General features: G+C 45.6%; 7 protein-coding genes across 8 annotated transcripts; 2 read left to right on the top strand and 5 right to left on the bottom strand.

Annotated features, from left to right (window-relative positions):
• Positions 1–197: 197 nt before the first annotated feature.
• Positions 198–4,914, top strand: LOC132258500 (uncharacterized). The gene is made up of 12 exons (XM_059755831.1): positions 198–295; positions 357–605; positions 674–947; positions 1,013–1,053; positions 1,471–1,856; positions 1,918–2,079; positions 2,308–2,560; positions 3,360–3,596; positions 3,653–3,920; positions 3,983–4,245; positions 4,307–4,470; positions 4,684–4,914. The coding sequence occupies exons 1-12, from the start codon at positions 214–216 to the stop codon at positions 4,855–4,857; spliced, it is 2,553 nt and encodes an 850-aa protein (XP_059611814.1). The 5' UTR covers positions 198–213; the 3' UTR covers positions 4,858–4,914.
• On the bottom strand, positions 4,867–6,264 carry LOC132257718 (crossover junction endonuclease MUS81). The gene is made up of 2 exons (XM_059754738.1): positions 5,717–6,264; positions 4,867–5,650 (listed from the first exon to the last, which is right to left on the bottom strand). The coding sequence occupies exons 1-2, from the start codon at positions 6,178–6,180 to the stop codon at positions 4,867–4,869; spliced, it is 1,248 nt and encodes a 415-aa protein (XP_059610721.1). The 5' UTR covers positions 6,181–6,264.
• A 419-nt stretch (positions 6,265–6,683) lies between these two features.
• Positions 6,684–9,585, top strand: LOC132257393 (formin-binding protein 4-like). The gene is made up of 5 exons (XM_059754271.1): positions 6,684–7,492; positions 7,688–8,266; positions 8,334–8,467; positions 8,996–9,239; positions 9,300–9,585. The coding sequence occupies exons 1-5, from the start codon at positions 6,926–6,928 to the stop codon at positions 9,564–9,566; spliced, it is 1,791 nt and encodes a 596-aa protein (XP_059610254.1). The 5' UTR covers positions 6,684–6,925; the 3' UTR covers positions 9,567–9,585.
• LOC132257399 (small ribosomal subunit protein uS15) lies at positions 9,577–10,410 on the bottom strand. The gene is made up of 3 exons (XM_059754278.1): positions 10,299–10,410; positions 9,988–10,115; positions 9,577–9,927 (listed from the first exon to the last, which is right to left on the bottom strand). Exons 1-3 carry the CDS (start codon positions 10,319–10,321, stop codon positions 9,623–9,625), a joined length of 456 nt encoding a protein of 151 aa, XP_059610261.1. The 5' UTR covers positions 10,322–10,410; the 3' UTR covers positions 9,577–9,622.
• Positions 10,411–10,491: 81 nt separating this feature from the next.
• Positions 10,492–12,372, bottom strand: LOC132257394 (uncharacterized). The gene is made up of 2 exons (XM_059754272.1): positions 11,058–12,372; positions 10,492–10,999 (listed from the first exon to the last, which is right to left on the bottom strand). The coding sequence occupies exons 1-2, from the start codon at positions 12,370–12,372 to the stop codon at positions 10,644–10,646; spliced, it is 1,671 nt and encodes a 556-aa protein (XP_059610255.1). The 3' UTR covers positions 10,492–10,643.
• Positions 12,373–12,439: 67 nt separating this feature from the next.
• On the bottom strand, positions 12,440–13,170 carry LOC132257400 (tubulin-specific chaperone A). The gene is made up of 2 exons (XM_059754279.1): positions 12,801–13,170; positions 12,440–12,563 (listed from the first exon to the last, which is right to left on the bottom strand). The coding sequence occupies exons 1-2, from the start codon at positions 13,007–13,009 to the stop codon at positions 12,440–12,442; spliced, it is 333 nt and encodes a 110-aa protein (XP_059610262.1). The 5' UTR covers positions 13,010–13,170.
• A 570-nt stretch (positions 13,171–13,740) lies between these two features.
• LOC132257392 (protein AF-9) lies at positions 13,741–17,744 on the bottom strand. 2 transcript variants are annotated; one of them, XM_059754269.1, is made up of 3 exons: positions 17,515–17,744; positions 17,162–17,358; positions 13,741–17,093 (listed from the first exon to the last, which is right to left on the bottom strand). In XM_059754269.1, exons 2-3 carry the CDS (start codon positions 17,340–17,342, stop codon positions 15,208–15,210), a joined length of 2,067 nt encoding a protein of 688 aa, XP_059610252.1. In that variant the 5' UTR covers positions 17,343–17,358; positions 17,515–17,744; the 3' UTR covers positions 13,741–15,207. The 2 variants fall into 2 exon arrangements, with proteins under 2 accessions (XP_059610252.1, XP_059610253.1); XM_059754270.1 differs by having other exon boundaries at positions 17,582–17,744.
• Positions 17,745–17,940: the final 196 nt, after the last annotated feature.

Raw genomic sequence — 17,940 nt, 5'->3', positions numbered from 1 at the left:
TCATCAAACAATCCAATTTGATTAGCATAATTAGCCATCTCCTAACTTAGTTACTGAGTTCGCTCAGTCTCCTCTCTTGACATCGCATCTTGAGATTCTGGTGTAAAGAAGATTAGTGGAATATCTGAACAAAAACTCATGAATCGTCTCTTCTAAGTCAGTCGTCAATAGTCCGCGCGCGAGATAACAACGTTAGTTGCTCAAGTTCAAGAGATGAAATCATACGCCGCTATATTTGCCGTATTCATTATAGCATGCACGCAGAATCCTTCAGTGCTAGTGAACGGTGACGTTGGTATGTGGAAAATCACGTGCAAGTGGAGGACAAGAGGTCAAATATTTATGTATTAAAACAGGTGACGACTGCAGGTATGAGAAGACGAAATCGCCTGGAGTCTGCAAACTGGTTTTCGACTGCCAAGAGGCCATCGCAGACATCACGCAGGGAGTTCCTCTGACGCAGTGTGGCTGGCAAGGCTTCGTGCAGATCGTCTGCTGTCCCAAACCCGCGAGCCAAGCCGCGACCACTCAGAAGCCGCCAACGCAGCCTGTGCAAAACACACCAACTGATGTTGGTTCTGCTAATTTGCGCAAGAGTGAAGCAAGTGAGAGGAATGCAAATGACACCAAGTTATTGTTCCCATAATAAAATGCACACGCTTTTTTTGGGCAGAATGCAGAGAATACGCGCGATTTGTGTTCGAAAACGTCGAATCAGAAGTGAGTCTTCCTGGACGAGAACCAGAGATCGTCAAAACAGACACGTGTGGCTTCAAAGTCATCCCGTTGATTGTTGGCGGTGAGAACGCGACCGAACGTGAATTCCCTCACATGGCCCTCGTCGGATATGGAGACAATATCAATTCCCTGAATTGGAACTGCGGTGGAAGTCTGATAAGTGAAAACTTCGTCCTCACAGCAGCTCATTGTGTCTTCTCTCGAGAATTGTGAGTCTCATCTCAATCTCGAGTGTGGCTTAATCACTAATCACATTTCTCCTTCCCCAAAATAGTGGTTATGCGACTTACGTTCGCCTCGGAGAGCTGAATTACGGTGAGTGACGAATATTCTTACCCTCTTGAGAGTCAATTTCCCTTCCACTGAGATTCAGTGTGCAATTTTAACGCCAAAGGAGTTTTCACATTATGCACAAACTTTCTTATCGTTCGATGGAATTTACTACCACTGACTGTGAAAGAAAAGCGAGAATAAAATGAAATTAAATTTATGATAGAATGTTGAAATAAATCTTGATTTGTGCACAGCAAAAATGTGCAATATTTTATTAACCCATTGAAATAAAATACAACACAATCTGCTGCAGCCGAAGCATTTTTAAATTAATCCCAAAATAATAAATCATCAAATTGTTTAACAAATTAACATAAAAGTTGAAAGTTAAATTGAGTTTCAATAGATTGAAGCATGAAAATTTCACGCTGAAATACTTCAAGATATTGTTATTTTCAGCTATCAATACTGACAAGGCGCAGCCGGTGGACATAGCGATTAAGGACCGCATCAAGCATCCCAAGTACACAGTGAGGTACAACTATCACGACATCGCCCTGTTCAGACTGCAGAAATCTGCCACATTCAATCGATATGTGCGCCCAATTTGCCTGAGCGACCGGAGGAACATCAAGGAGAAGAAGGCCATCGCCTCTGGCTGGGGCTACAAGGAATTCTCGGGCGAGAAGAGCAGTGCTCTGCAGAAAGTAATTCTGGAGTTCTTCAGCCAGTCGGAATGCTTCTCGTTATACTCGAGTCCGCCGTCCATCGAGCTGAATAAGGGAATCGAAGAGGCCTCTCAATTGTGTGCCGGATCGCACACGGAGGAAAAGGATACGTGCAATGTGAGCTGAAGTGCCTTGAGATAATTGAAATTTCACTTATGCCTCTAACAATGCTTCCCAGGGCGACTCTGGAGGACCGCTTCAGGTATACAATTTGGACGTCTACTGCATGTACACAATCGTTGGACTCACGTCTTTCGGCAAGGGCTGCGGCTTCATCGGTACACCCACAGTTTACACGAGGGTCGCCAATTACATCGATTGGATTGAGAATATCGTTTGGCCATGAGTCCTCATTTGACTTCAACAATCCAGATAATTTAGTGCATTTTTCCCGGCAAACGTAAGACATAAAATTGAATTTTTCAAAAAGTGCCAATGCAATAAATAAGCGACTACCAAACAAAGCCATAGGTCGTGATTTGCATATATAAACAACCAGTACATAAAGATAACGGAGCTTCGGAAAATATTTCTTCCACACACTTATTATATAAACTGGAAACTTGAGACATTCAACACTCAGTCATCTTCCGACACTTCGTTACATCGCATCGCAACGCATCAATTGATCATTTTGACAGTGCACAATAATTGCTTTCCGACGCTTTCCCACGTGTTGGCGAATTTACATTTTACAGCCGTGAGACTTGTGCCACAGAAAATGCATAAATTCAAATTGATTTCCTGTGGATTGAATATTCTATTGCTCATTAGTGTGTTCAACAATTACTGTGTCAGTGCTCAAAGTGATTGTTCCGTTGGTAAGTAAACATTGATTTCAAATAGGGCATATTTGCAAATTAGAAGACAACAGGTGAAGAGCACTTTTTGCTTCTTGCTCAATTTCGTGTCTCCGAACAAGTTCATTAAATTCACAAGGTCATTGAGACAAGCAAAAAGTTTTTGTCGACTGCACAAAAAAAGCAAACAAGATTATTGGAATTCACAGTGAAAATAATCCAAAAATTATATCACAAGATGAAAAAGTAATCTCAAGAAGTAGAGACAGTAAAATGCTAATGAATATATACAATCCGTCAAGTGAATATGCATAATAAGCACATGGATTAATGCTATGTGAATATTACTCGCGTGATTCACAAGTGGATTCCCAGTTTCCCACTCAGGAAAAACCGCTCTGGAAACATAAGCTTCACTTAAATGTCAGCACAGTTTTTCTATTAATATTTTTTACAATTGTCACGACGAAAGAAATTCCACAGTTCTTCAATATTGACGCAGGGAAATTCGGGGAATTTTTGGACATTGCGCAATTTATTAGGCCATAAATAGAGGTCAAAATAGAGAATTTTTTCAAAACATATGTTTTTGCCAATGGCTCAGAAAGAGCTCAAAACTCAAACTTCATTTCATATTGAATAGACTCACTTGTGCCCAGTTTTCCCCTATCAAATAATTGCTCAACATTAACTAAGATTTCATTCCAATGCATTTTAATTGGATTGTGAGAAAATCACATTAAATCACAATTAGTACAATTAATTAAAAAAGAGAATGGTGAATTATTTGCCAATGACGTGAATTTCTGTCCTCTTCCAGGAGAATCTTGTACTCACAAAACGACGAATGAACGCGGAGTGGCGAAACGCGTCTTCGACTGTCCGTCAGCAATTGAGGATCTGAAGAATGGCAAAACGCCTTCGGGATGCGGATTTGAGAGTCTCACCCAGATTGTCTGCTGTCCAGCGGATCAGCCTGCTCAGCTTCCTGTCGAACCGGTAGCAATCCCAGACAGAGTTTCAATCCCCAACAGAAACGAAAGAGTCGCCTTGAGAAGTGAGTCCGATGGCGCGAGATTAGAGTCGCTAAATTGATGGAGTGTGACTTTGCAGAGTGCAGAGAATACGGCGAGTACGCGTTTGAGAATGTCACGATTGAAGTGTCTCTTCCCGGCTCTCCTGACATCGTGCGAAGGGTCAACAAGTGCGGCTTCAGTGTGATTCCCTTGATCGTGGGCGGAACGCTGGCGGGAGCGCGCGAGTTTCCGCACATGGCGCTCATTGGATTCGAAGACAATCCGATTTTGTGGAAATGCGGCGGAACGCTCATCAGCGAGAAATTTGTCCTCACAGCCGGGCATTGTCTCAGCTCTCAGGATTAGTGAGTGACTTCGAGGATATTTTCCACTCGAGAATCTCATGAGATTCCTCCAAATCTTTCAGTGGACCAGCCAAATGGATTCGAGTGGGTGATCTGAATTACGAATCCGAAGAAGACGACGCGCGGCCAGAGAATGTGAGAATCAAACGACCAATTCCATTCCCAACGTACGTGAGACGAACACAGTACAACGATCTTGCTCTGCTTGAGCTTGAGCGCGCCGTGAAGCTCAGCCCGTACGTTCGACCCGCTTGTCTCTACACCGAATACAAAACAAACACGGAAAAGGCCATCGCGACCGGATGGGGAAGAGTCGAATGGGCGGGTAAGAAAACATCTCATGCGTCTTGAGACGCCTTAACCATTGTTGGTCATTTCTTCCTCAGGAGACACGAGCAGCAATCTCTTGAAAGTGACTCTGGAGCTTTTCACTCATCGGGAATGCAACACTTCCTTCCAGTACGACATCAACAGGAAGCTCAGCAAGGGAATTGTGGACGAGTCGCAGCTCTGCGCAGGATCGCACAGTGAAGAGAAAGACACATGCGAAGTAAGATGATCATGAAACTTAAATACAAGCGCAAAATGAAGTAACTCTGCACAGATTGAAATTTTTTAAGCTTTTTCTAATACAAGAAATATGATTGAATTTCTGCAGTTTTAATGGTTCATTTATCATAGGAAAAATTATCTGTTTCGTTAAATAATATTCTATATACAATATTTATACAACCACGACGATAAACACATACCTTTCTTGCAGGGCGACTCCGGAGGACCGCTTCAGATCTACAACAACGACGTCTTCTGCATGTACAACGTAATTGGCGTGACATCGTTCGGCAAAGGCTGTGGCGCAGTGAACCAGCCCGGAGTGTACACACGAGTCTCCAACTACATTGACTGGATCGAGCAGCAAGTGTGGCCCAACCAGTGAAGCCTGCCGTCAATTAGCACTAGTGTTGTGATAGAATTCATAAATGATTTCACTCAACTTGAGACCAATTTGTCTGCCCAGTCGTCCGTATTTGATGTTTGCCAGCAAACTTCTGGCCTCCCTCTCGTCCTCACATGCTCTATACGCATTTAGAAGGAGTCTCGGCGTGCCAAAGTCTCTCACAATGGCTAGCGCTTTGTCCACAGAGAGCGACGATAATTGCATTAGCTGCTGAGCGAAGAAGTCTCGCACTTTCATGTCTCTCGTCTTTGAGGACAGAGCATTGAATTCCTTAAAGTGCATCAGAGAGACGAATTCGTCCGTGAGCTGAAACTCCTTCAATTCACTCTTCAAACAGCCGACGAGGACTTTATCCCTGAAACTTCTCTCCAGAATCCTCGTCAGAACACTCAAGTACAGAATGCTTCCGTGGTGATTATCGGTGATCTTCACGGTGAACTTGTTATGGACATTCGTGTTCGTGGCAGCTTGCATGATCGTCCGGAAAGGGAGTCCCAAGTGCCGGGATTCGTACATCTCAACCATGTAAATCGCGTTCGGGATTCCGCTCTGCATCAGGCGAAACTTCTGCTCGTGAAATCTCCCATCTCTTATGCTCATCCCAAAGTCGTCCAGCCTCTTGCGCTCCACAATGTAGGGCAGAACCAGTTCATTTCCCGCCGAATCCCGCGCGATCCATGCAAAGTCGCCAATATTCAAGTGACGCACCTCATACGACACTTTGGACGCGTTCAGCTCATTGATCGTTGCATCCACAGTTTTCTTGGTCTTCCTGGGGTTACAAAGAGATCGATAAGATCAACTGGGGAAAATTTGAACGCTTCCAAGACAACTTTACCCTTTGGTTTCCTGAGTGTCCACCAGCAAGATGACTTCAAACATGTTGGGAGACATTATCACAACGTTAGATGAGTCCTTTTCCTCAGAACCCACCTCAGCCGCTTGAGGAGTTGTCTTTTTCCTGTCTCTTTTCTTCGGGGATGCTTTAGCAGGCTTGACTTTCTTGGGTTTTTTGGTAATTTCTTTCTCTTCAGAAATCTGAAGAGTGCTGCGTTTGTCTAGCTTCTTCTCCAGCATCTCACAGATCTTCGGACCGAATCCCTCGAGGATTATACATTCCCGGGCTGAAGATAGTGGCAGTGGATACTTCTCCAGAGAGCTAAGAGCTCTGGCCAGAGATCTTCTGTTGCCCAGATTGTTTTCCTCCGAATACTTGAGCCACTCCGTCAGCCACTTCTTGAAGAGTGGATTAGGATCATTGTACTTGATCGTAACACGCTCTTTTCCAAACCTTCTCTTCATTTTCACTAGTAATTTGGGAGAAAATGCTCAAAAATCAGTGCCATCAAAACACGCACCGACATGTTTTGAATTCTCGCTTGGAAAAACGACTGGAAAGCTCTAACATAACCTCACTTTTGAGAATGATTTGCAAAACTATCGCATTTACACAAATTTTCAGCATTTTTCAGTGGTTTTATTAGACTTCTGGTGCGTGGACATAAATCAGCACTTATTATTACTGTCTCTCCTTGCTCGTGTTGTTCAACTGCGCCCGAAGTTGCTGGCTGAAATCATCCTCAACGTTGTCATCATCCCAATTGTCCTCCCAAACACTGATTTCCTCCTCATCCGCCTTCGATCCGGCCCATTCTGGGGGGATTTGCAGAAGGAATCAATTAGAATTGAGGTAGTTCTTAGTGAAAATAGAGAAAGTTACCTTCAGCGGGGAACTCTTCAAATTCATCATCTTCCTCCAGCAGTCCCAAGTCTACTTTTGGTTTCTCCTTGTCCGCCATGGATTACCGATGAGATTACTGTGTATTTCAACAACACTTCACAGCGGAATGATTGGTTTTATCGAGGAAATTCTGTTCTGAACAATGAAAACAAACTCCACTGCAAACGTGATGCAAACGACTTCCAATCGTCTTTCCAATGGAAAGTGCTAGAAAATTAAAGTGACAGGCAACTTTGGACAATGTGACAGCTCTTGTGATCGCAATTCTCGATATTTTGCCCTATTTTCTTGTGTTGTGCTGTGAAAATGCTTCCGAATGGGAGTGAAAATCGCCTAACGCACCTTCTGGGTGCCTACAACTCCGACAGCGACGACGAGGAGAGCGCTGAGGAGCAAGTACAAAGGAAACATGGGAACAATGGAGCGTCGGTGGCAGACAATATCACACAAACGGAGTGGACGCAGTGTTTTGATCGTGACACGGGACACCCGTACTTCTGGCACATCAGCACGAAGGAGGTGACTTGGGAGATGCCAGAGGAGTACAGAGCATATCTGGAGTGGGTGATGAGTAGCACAATGAGTAGCGAACACAGGTGGAAGGTTTACGAGGCGGAAGACGGCAAAGCGACATACTATGTGGATGAAGTGACGAGAGTCGTTTCCTGGGACATGCCTGAGGAGTTCCGGAAGCATCTGGCGGAGCAGAAGAAGGAGAAACCAAAGGAGAAAGTTGTGAAGAAGAGGCCAGTGAAGAAGTATCCGGAACATTTGATGAAAGACGATTCCAATGAGGAGAAGATTGAGCTGATCTCATCTTACAGCAGATCGAGTGATTCGGAAGAGGATGAGAAGGACAATGGCAAGGTGGAAGTAAGTTCTGGGAATGATCTTTTAAATCCTAGAGTTAAATGATGACCTTTCTGCGCCTGATTCATTCTGGCAACTTGAAGATTTCGAGTGCCAAAATGAGAAATGATGGTGAAGTTTTCAATCTGATACTATTCTAATGGCTCAAGAGATTCCCTATAAATTTTATGCCTTCTAATATTATGCGGTGTTTTGCAGGACACCGCTGAGAGGACACCAACACCTGACCAGATACCGAGCGAGGAACTCCTTCCGTACAAAATGCACACGCACATTGCGAATACAGACGCTCAAGCGGCGGAAAGATCACCAAATCACGCAACAACCAGCACGCTTTTCAGCAATGAGACGTCAGTGACGCTCTCAGAGCTGGAGAAGACGTACTCTGCCGTGCGGAAGTCCCCAGAAAGCGCGCCCCGGCCAGAGGCCATAAGTATTTCTACATGCGAAGAGGAAATGGACGTGAAGTTGACGATGCGGAAAAGGAGAATAGAAGTTCCCAGGATTCTGCCGAAGAGTCAACCGCCTGCGAAGGTAGACAAGGATGTGGAAGTGGAGAAGGAGGAGGAGGAGCAGCAAGTAGTCAACGCGGATGAGGATGTTGAGGAGATTGTGGAAAGAAAGGAGTTTAAGGACGCCTCGACGAGCACAGCTGAAGATGAGGAGAATTCAGAGGATCTGAAAACCATGAGTTCGCTAATCAGCGCCAAAGTGAAGTTCCTGTCTGAAGGAAGGCCAATCGTGACGGGTGTTCAAGTGATGCAGATTCAACTGGAAGTGAGTTCAGCTTAGTTTCAGCTTTTGGAATAACCAATTTCACAAAGTGTTCTCTCTCGCTCTGCAGACTCTTTTGACGGCTTTCGAGGCGCAGCAGCTGACTCGGTGCTACGTGATGAAGTGGCTCAAGAGCACGGCGAAGAGCTTGCTGCAGCTGGAGAACGAGGTGGCGCCGAATGGGTGGAAGTGCAAGTGGGATAGGTAGGATACTTTTCGGATAGTACAGAAGCCTGGGCGCTTGGCTCAGCCGTTCCTCAACATCCATTCATATCTGTTTGTTCACGACTTGTTCGCTCGTTAAACTGTGATGAAATTATGCTAAATAATCCCCTTCAGGAACAATGCTAGGCTCCGCGGGACCAGATGAGCGTCCGAGGCGCGCGAGTGGTGTAATGAATATGTCTAGTTAGATTTCTTGCAGAATATTTAATGCCTCTTTAGTATATCCAAACACTCGAATGGTATGTATGAAATCTTTTGTAACTGTCCAGTAAAAGGATGTCTTTTTCCCTCACAGCGATGAAAGAAATTGAATGGAGTTTCTACGCTTTCAATCTCTTAGTCTGGTCAGTGGTCGGGAAGCGATGATGACCGGGAAGTTGTGGACTTCCTGGGCAATAGAGACATGATCTGACACACCATAAATACAACCTTATGGACAATTGGTCAGAGAAACGCCGCTGTATTTCTTCTCTTTTTCTCTCTCTTTTCCAATTGAAACACCTCTAGGAAAAATTCCCGGTACTACTACCAAAGTATGGTGACGGGAAAGATCCAGTGGGACTTTCCGGAGCCCGATGTCACGTGCCATGACGACGAGATGGAGATCTGCACCACACCGCCTCATCCAGGAGGAGTGGAGGAAGGCGAGCCGGAGGCCAAGAAGCCGAAGCAAGAAGAGAACTCGAATGAGCTTCGAACACCCGAACCGCCAACGTGGAATTCCAGCCCAGAAGCATCTCCAGCTCCGCCGGTGAGACTGTCAATCTTCTAGATCAACCTCTCAAGCCACTCACAGCGTCCTTTCTTCCAGTTCGACGCTGCTCCGCCTCCGCCTCGCATCACGGATAAATTCCACACCGAACTGGACTCTTTCTACTCGGACTTGGCCTCCATGGACAGCATGCCGAATCCCACTGAAGCAGTTCCGGCCGAGGCGAGCACAGAAGTGGCACAGACGACGAGTGCCGAGCAGCCGAAGGTGAAGAAGAAGAAAGTCAAGACTTCGCGGACGGAGATGAAGCAGATGTCGATGTTGATGGCCAAGTGGCACAAAGCGCAGCAGGATTTGAAGAAATAAAGTCACACCGCACTTCCGATTAGCGTGTATTTCCGGAAAAAAAACTCTCAAGACAATTAAGCCACAAGGGCGGAGGCTGTGCTGGATTCGTACTTCCAGTTGGGCGGAAGGACGCCCTTTGTCTTGTAGAAGCGTGCCAGACGGTGGATGCGCGACTCCACGAGAATCAGGCGGAATTTGCTGTCCTTGTCCTTACGATTCCTCTCCAAGTGCTTGCGGATGGCGACAGCCTTCTTGATCAGGTAGTAAAGATCCTCTGGGATGTCGGGCTTTAGTCCCACGGACTTCATAATACGCAGGATCTTATTGCCATTCACAAATCGCACTTGCGCCACTCCGTGGGAGTCTCGAAGAATGATTCCTGCGAAATAGAAGAGACATTGTAGATATTCTTCCGGCCCGACATAACCTCAAAACTCACCAATTTGTGAAGGCGTCATTCCCTTCTTCCCCAGCCGCTTAATCTGGTCCTTGACATCGTCGGCGGTCAGCTTGAGCCACGACGGCACGGAACGACGATAGGGGAGCGCTGATTGGGAAATTCCCTTGCTGCAAAGTAGAGGAAAACATTCCGATTAGACTTCCATGTGGCAGCACAACAGAAGCACTCAATTCACGCTCTTATAGCCAAAAAGAACTACATTTTTCACATTCACAAGACAGAATGCACACTTTAGAGATAGTTTTGCATCACATTCAAGCGATTATTGAGGAATTTTTAGAGAAATTTACCCAGGAGCGTGCATACGACCCATGTTTGCTGGATTTTATTTCCAAAGAGACAGAAACCGGAAGCTGTCACGCCGCCATTTAATTTTAGCACTGCTGCTAGAATTTATTTTAGTACTGATTTCAGGCGCGCGATTTTCGCAGAAAAATGGGAGAAAGCGCGAATGGAAATTCCTATGTAGAAAATAAGTTCAAATTAGAAAATCCATAAATTTTATTTGATCGTAAACAATTCAATGTGTTACTTGTATTACTGATAAAAGAGAAAGAAATGTAAAGTAGAAAATACTCCAGTTTTAAGTCTCAAAAAGCGTTGAATTTCACTGATTCTGTGTCGCGTTAGAAATTTTAGTCGCGGCGTTGGAATTGTCGCCAGGCTGTTGTTGGGCGACTGCTGGGCAGCGACCAGAAGATTGGGATCGACGATCCCACATCTCTTGGGGCGTTCAATGGCACGAGAAACCTGTCCCAGATACCGCGGATCTGTAGGAAGCACGGCAAATCGCGCTGAGCTAGAAGATACTGATTGCCATCATCATAAATGCTCTCCGTTCCGAAGATCGTTTGCAGCCACTGCGACTCCAGGGACGCAGGTTTCGGCGGCAGCGGAGCGTTAGACGTGCGCCGGTCGATCATCGTATCCAACGTTATCTTCTCCTCTTGATACTCAAGCAGCAGATCTTCCCACACGGCCTGCAATTCGTCTACAAAGAGAGAGTTAATGATAGAAGAACAGAGTGGCACAGAATGCACACTTCTTACCCATCTTCTTGTTGAATCCTTCGTCGCCATTCTGTCCATCAGCAACCAGGCGAGCCAGCGAGAGAACCTTCAGTTGCCCGAAGATCGAAATGATCTCCCTCGTTTCACTGATCCTCTTTGTCACGTCCTGCAGCAATTGCGTGGCAAGCTTCTTCTCCACCTCCTTGTCTCGATTCTCGTTATCCAGCTCTTGCCACTTCTCGTTCCAGTAGTCAACGAAAGCCTTCGTTCGCGCTCTGCGCTCTTTCTCCATCTGCTTCCTGCTCCTAAACACGGCACTGCGCTTATGCAACCACAGCATTTTCGCCTTGCGCTTCTTCAGTCGCCCCTGGAGCACCCCAATCGCTGACGGATTCAGCAGAGGCTGCAGTGTCTCAATGATCTCCGCCCTGAGAATGTTCAACTGTTGATTCTTCAGTTGCCACTCATAGTTTTCTATAATGTCCACATTGTTCCGCATGACGTGCGTCAGTTTCGAGATCTTGCCCACTTTCGAGATGCACTGACCCAGGATCGCCTGTGCCAACTCGAGAGTCATCTTTGGCTCGTCAACGTCCATCTCTTCATCTACGGACTTGCGCTTGTTTGCAGAAGTTTCACAGCCTTCAATGTATCCGCGCTGCTTTAGGAAATCTCTGATCATTTCCTGGTCTTTTTTCCTTATTTCTTCGAGCTTCTCCCAGGAATTCTCCGCAGACTTCGACTGAGCCTCCATAGTGGAATTGGGAAGCTCCATCCTGAATCCAGAAGTTGGAGGTGGCTTAGAGAAATCAATTGACATCAGAGGGAATGGCTGCGAAATGTTCGACGAGTTGTTAGTCCTTCGCGGACTCTTGAAGAGCGGCGGAGGCGGTTTGTTGGCGTCAAAGAGATCCAAATCATATCTTCTTGGCGAATTTCGTGGAAAAATGCTATCTCGACGCCCTGAATTGCTGTTCATCCATGAATCATTGCGTGCAGTGCGGTTTTCTGACCTCGTTTTCGGGCTGTTCTTCAATTCAAAGCGAAAAGTGTCCTTTACCGACAATTGTGAGTCCTTCTGTTGACGGGGATCGGAATTAGCGTCTTCCCTCCTGCTCCTCGGGTTGTGCCTCCGAGTCTTGTACTCAATGAAAGGCTTTTGTCGGTTTGTCTCATCGGGTCTCCTTGTCTGCCTATTTGCAGCTGTTTGAGAACGCGTTCTTGGTCCTGGTGCTCCTTCTACCTCTGCCTCTGACGGCGGAAGAGACACATCAATTCGGTTCAATGCAACCACAGGACTGGAGTATTTGAGCGCAGAAAAGGGCGACAATTTTGATGTTCTGTTCTTATCCATTGTTAAAGTATGCTGTGTGCTTTTGTTTTCAGTTATTGTGGAATTTGGTGTTAATCTAATTGGTTCATTAATCCTTAAGTTGCACTTTCGCCTCCTCCATCACAGCTTGTGCATTTCTGTACTCCTCAGTCTCTTTCAGATCCTCCTCGGCCTTCAGAAACTCACTCAGATCCTCAAAAGCCTTGCCGAGCCTAGAAAAGAGACAAGAAATCATCAGCACATGTTCAGGAAATTCCTTCAAATCCCCATTAACAAATGAAATAATCATTGTAGAGCAATTTCACAAGAATTTCCCCACTAAAAATCATTACTGCTACTCAAAATCACCGCAATTCTCACCCTAGAACAAAAGAAATTCCCACTTTTTGCAGTGCTCCATTATTCTCGTCACTAAACTGCGAGTGATTCACGGCGCAACATAACCTCACCTTCGCTGGGTGTCCGGAACGATCATGAGGCACTCCTGAAGTACTTCCTCTTGCTTGCGCACCACGTACTCGTCCTTCCCGTCGTTCTTGAACTTAAGCAGGCGTTCCCTCTCCCTTTCAGACTCCTTCTCGTACGAAATCTTCTCCTTGGCGAGACGCTTCACAATGCCAGTCTTAATCTTCAGCGCCTTCACTCGCGGATCTGCCATCGCACACTGAACTATTCTGATGATAATGCACTTTTCTCTTCGTCTCGCGTGATATCAAGCCGGTAATCAGTGAAATCTGAGAATATTGCTCTCTTCTGATGCGCTGCTTCAACCCACAAACTCGGAATGCAGAACCCGACTGACTAGCCCCCAGCAAAATCTCACCAAAAGTTGCGCGACTTGTCAGAGGTGAATATAGGAAATGCAAAAACTAATTAGAACTCAAACGATACGAAAAAACACATTCTTTTGCAAATATCAGGTATTTATTATTTTACAATAGTTATTTATATATTTATATAATGTATGTACGAACAGCATAAAGAACTAAAACAGCAATGATTTGAATTTTGAGAAGTCAAAGTTGAATTTTGGGATGGAAATCAACGGGCCATGCATTTTATGTCAAGCTAGATACTCAAAAAGTGTATCTATTGTACCAAAAATAGGAGGTCATAAATAACATTTAAATATTTATCCTTACGACATAGAAAAAACGCTGAAATTTAATTGCAATGAACTAGAATAATTAGTACACACAACTTTTGTACTACGTACTTAAATATTTGATCGTGTATGAATATTTTTCTTCCTCTTAGTCATACAAATAAATTATTCCTCTCTATCGTCATCGCTTATCTCGATAAAATATAGTTGATTTCTTGTCATCTACAGATTTTTTTTCTTCTAGTAATATACTCTTGACTCGGGTGCTTTTCTTCTTCACCTCCACTTAAAACTATTGGTTACTATGTTCTTTTCCTTGCGAAACAGTGTTCACAAATTTGAAGTTTTTTTTCTTTAATTTAAATTAGTGGGATACAATTTTTTTTAGGGATGGAGAGAGGCTTATAGTTAGAATAATTTTGTAAATATACAATAAATTTAGCATTAACGGTGTGATGCAGTCTCAAAACGTACAACTAATGAAATTATATAAAAATCATTATCTAAAATGCACAATTCGCGCAAACACGCTTCAATTCTTACATGAAATAATCAAAATCGCCATTGTGTGAACATAAAACTACAATTAATTCATTCGAAGATTGTTTTATCTTACAAAAATATAAGATATAACCTTATTTCACAAGTCCACGGATTTTGCTAATTGCATGTCTTAAATGGGAGTAATTCTGAAAGTTTATCTACAATTCTACACAGGCTTCAAGTTAAATGGAAAACGCATTTGAAAAACTTATAACACTTTTTTTCAGACTCTTGCACTTCAGTAGAGCGATTTTTTATCATTTACTCGGAAGTGCCACCCATTGAAAATGTCTCATTAAAAAGACTTTCTCTTCAAAACGTGACTGGAAGTTTATTGGCATTTCTGTCTTATAACAGCATGAGACTGTCATATGAGATTCTGATGGATTCTCATAAGACAATCTGTAATTTAGAACTCAGGTGTGATTAATCGCTATAAATAGAGAAAAAATCGCTCTCCTAAGTTGCGTTCAGCTGCGATGTGGACAAAACCTCGATTTTTTCCTATATTACACATGCCTTTTGGATCCTCTAACTTGAATAGCTGCACAGAAGGAATCTTGCGAGAAAGCGCAAATTGGTCACAGGGAAATGCTGTACAGTTTTTATAGTGTTATTTGGACTATTTGCAACATAAGGAAAGGGCACACAGAGTTCATTTGTTGCTATTTAGCAGAACATTCAGTTAACGTATAAAATGTTTTTTTCGTGAAACCTACGTCCATTTAAGGCTCTCCATTGGTTTGCCCCTCTGAGAAAACTGTTGCTTTTGAGTTTCTTTGCATTATTTGATCACAAACTTCTATTTCATCGCAAATATATATTAAATTGCAATTCACAAAAGGCATTTTATATTTGAAGACTTCTTCTACGCAGAATTGTACCCTGAATTATATGATGAATTTTCTACCGTCAAATGCTACTATATAACTCTCTACTCTTATTCACTACTTCTGGTATTGAATATAGACTTCAATTTCTCCCTTAAAGTTAAAAGAAAGTGGTGGCAAAATGATTGATAAATAGAGTGAAAGGTATAAAAATTGAAACATAAAATTGGCCGAGAAATCTGGGCGGGAAAATGTACACAAAAACAAGCAGGACAGCGAAAAAAGAATTAATCTCACCGGGTGAGACGAGGTCCTGGGAAAGTGGGCGAATGGGGATTACTCCTGGGTTTAATGGTCGCCAAATGAGTTGATTGCGCGTCACGACGTGGCGAAGAATTCCTGCAATCGCTGCACCGTGCTCTTGTCCAGCGCACACAGGTCGAAGTCAAAGGTCTTACTGGTGATTTCGTACTGGCCCGTGGCCGCGATCATCTCCACTACTTGCTGCAGCTCGTTGTTGTCCTGCAGCGTCATGATCTTGTGCTGCAAATCCTTTAGTTCTGACATGTAGTCCATGGACAGCGGCGGATTTGCCGCGGCGCCGGAAACACTGCCCGCGGCGCTGCCACTCCGGTAGGAAGATCCCTCGTCCGTATTCGGCGCGGCATCGCCGTTCTTGTACAGATCCTCTCCGACACGCCTCGGGATCTTGGCTGGCGGATCCATCTTGCTGATCGCCGGACTGTCCTTCCCCGTCGTCGTGGCATTGTCATTCACGTCCTCCCTGTTGCGCTTCTTCTTCTTCTCCCCGCTGGACTTCTTCTCGGCGCGACTTTTCTTCGAGCTCTTCACCTCTTCCGCCTTGGGAACGTTCACGTCCTGCGCGCTGCTGTTCGAGTTCTCGCACCCCATCGCGCTGGTCATGTCAGTCTTCTCCGATGCCGGGCTCTCCATGTCCGAGTCACTGGACGCCCTGTCGCCAAGCTCATTGTACAGCTTGTCCAGCGGCGTCGAGGCCTTCTTGCCGCCGTCCGCCTGGTGACTCTTTACGCTCTCCTGGGCGGCTTTGGCGACGGACTTCGTGGGTGTGGAATTGGTGTCTTCTCGTGCTCGAGACGCCGAGGCGCTTTTGTCCTTCTTCTTCTCCTTGCTGCTGCCGCCCTTGTCCTTCTTCTTGTGCTTGTGCTTCCGCTCGCCCTCCTTCTCGTGCCGCCTCTCCTGCGGCTTCGGCACCTCAGCACTCACTGTGATCTCTGGCGGCGTCTTGATCATCTCTTTGAGCTTCTCCCGCATGCTGAGCGCCTCCTTTGGTCCCTGACTCGCCTCCTTGCCGGCCTTCGCCGCGTCGCTTTTCTCACTGGTGGCACCCTTCCCCGCCGGCGCCTTCTCCGCGTTGTCTTTCTTGTGATCTTTGCGCTCCGCCTTTTCGTGGCTCTTCTCCTTCTTCTCTTTCTTCATCTTCTTGCCACTGCTGCCGCCTCGGTCACCCAGCGCCGCCGCCGGCTGACTCTTCTCTTCTACTTTGCCCGTGGAGCCACTCCGACTGGGACTGGGTCGCTTGGGGCTGCGCTTGGGACTCGCGGGCCTCTTCACACTCTTTTCTTTGCTCTTATCGCGATCCTTCGAATAGTTCTTGTCCTTCTTCTTCTCCTCCCGCCGCTCGTGCTTCTCCTCCGCTTTCCGGGCTTCCTTGCTCTCGCCGCTCCGCTCCCTATGCGGACTCGTGTGCTTGCTGTGCTTCGATTTTGATTCCTTCTCCGCTCTGTCCTTCGATCCCGCAGCGTTCTTCTCGCCACTCGACTTGCCACCCGCCGGCGGCTGCTGAGGCTTCCCCAGGCGGTTCGGCGAGGCCTTGCTCTTTGGGTCTGGCGACACTTTAGTGGAGGATTTGGTGATAGGCGTGCCAAAGAGATTCGTGAAAGGGTCCTCTGGTCGCATCTTGTGTTTCTTCGCGGCATCATTCACGCCAATTGCACTCATCTTCCCCTTGGTACGCTCATCTGTGTCCCTGCTCTTGTCGTCCAGGTTACTCGTGGCGTTAGACATCAGAACACCGCCGCCCTTGAGCAGCTTCCGCCGGAACTCCTCCGACGGCGTTGTGAAGATGAACTTCTCCGTCTGCTTGCGCTGTATCATATTCAAATCGAGATCATATGAGAAGCTGATCTTCTTGGGATCCTCGCGATTCTTGACATAAATGTCAATGGCCAGCACGAATCCGGCATATCCGGACTCCTTTACTGAGTACGGCGGCTCCTTGACGACTGCAAGACAAGACAAAAACCACCAAATTAGCCCGGAAAGAGCTTCCCGGAAGACGACGCTTGTTTACCTCTTTTTGGCTTCGGAAATGACTCGTGCAGATTGAACACCACCTTGTCGATGAAGTGGCTGATATCGTGACTGTCGCATCCCCTCACGAATAACTCCCAGTCGTGCGTGAAGCCCTCGGGAGTTGGCTTCGCCTTCAGGGACGAATCGTGTCCAATCTCGAAGAAAACTTTCACTGACATTTCTCACTTGTTTTTCCTGCAACCAAAATCAAACATTATACTTCATTACGCCTCGAGCCGCACAAATCAATCCGGACAGGATGAAAGTGCCCGATCTGCGAGGGTTTAGCCAGCGCAACTGCGGGCTTCCGTGGGGAGCAAAATAAAAAACATGGAAAACAGTGGGCAATACTTGTTTGTTTACAAGAGCTGGAAGCGATTCTTTGGGCAACACATGGAGACTGACTGTGCAATCTTACGCTGTTTGGCAATCACTTGGTAAGGCGCACTACATTTGATTTCACGCGAATATCAGGGGAAAAGCATCTCTTTTCCATGGAAAATTTGTGTGTCAAGTTCAAGCCCGAAGAAGGAAGGAGGCTAACCACAAAATTTCACAGCGAATCTTCTCACCACCAAATTCACCACAAATATTGTCGGCAATTTCTGTGGCTTTTCGACCATTTGCCAGTTGGAGCCCAAAAATGAAGGGCGAATTGCTCGCATAATACGCTCTTCTTGCATCAAATACGAGAGAATTCCTGCAACATTCGGCGATTTTGCGAGTGTTGGGTAAAATTATCACAAATTCCCCGCGAAATACCCTGAATAAAGAGAG

The sequence above is a fragment of the Phlebotomus argentipes genome, unplaced genomic scaffold (assembly GCF_947086385.1).
Source record: "Phlebotomus argentipes unplaced genomic scaffold, Phlebotomus argentipes genome assembly scaffold_4, whole genome shotgun sequence".
Classification (NCBI taxonomy): domain Eukaryota; kingdom Metazoa; phylum Arthropoda; class Insecta; order Diptera; family Psychodidae; genus Phlebotomus; species Phlebotomus argentipes.
This window is presented reverse-complemented; position numbering and strand designations above follow the sequence as displayed.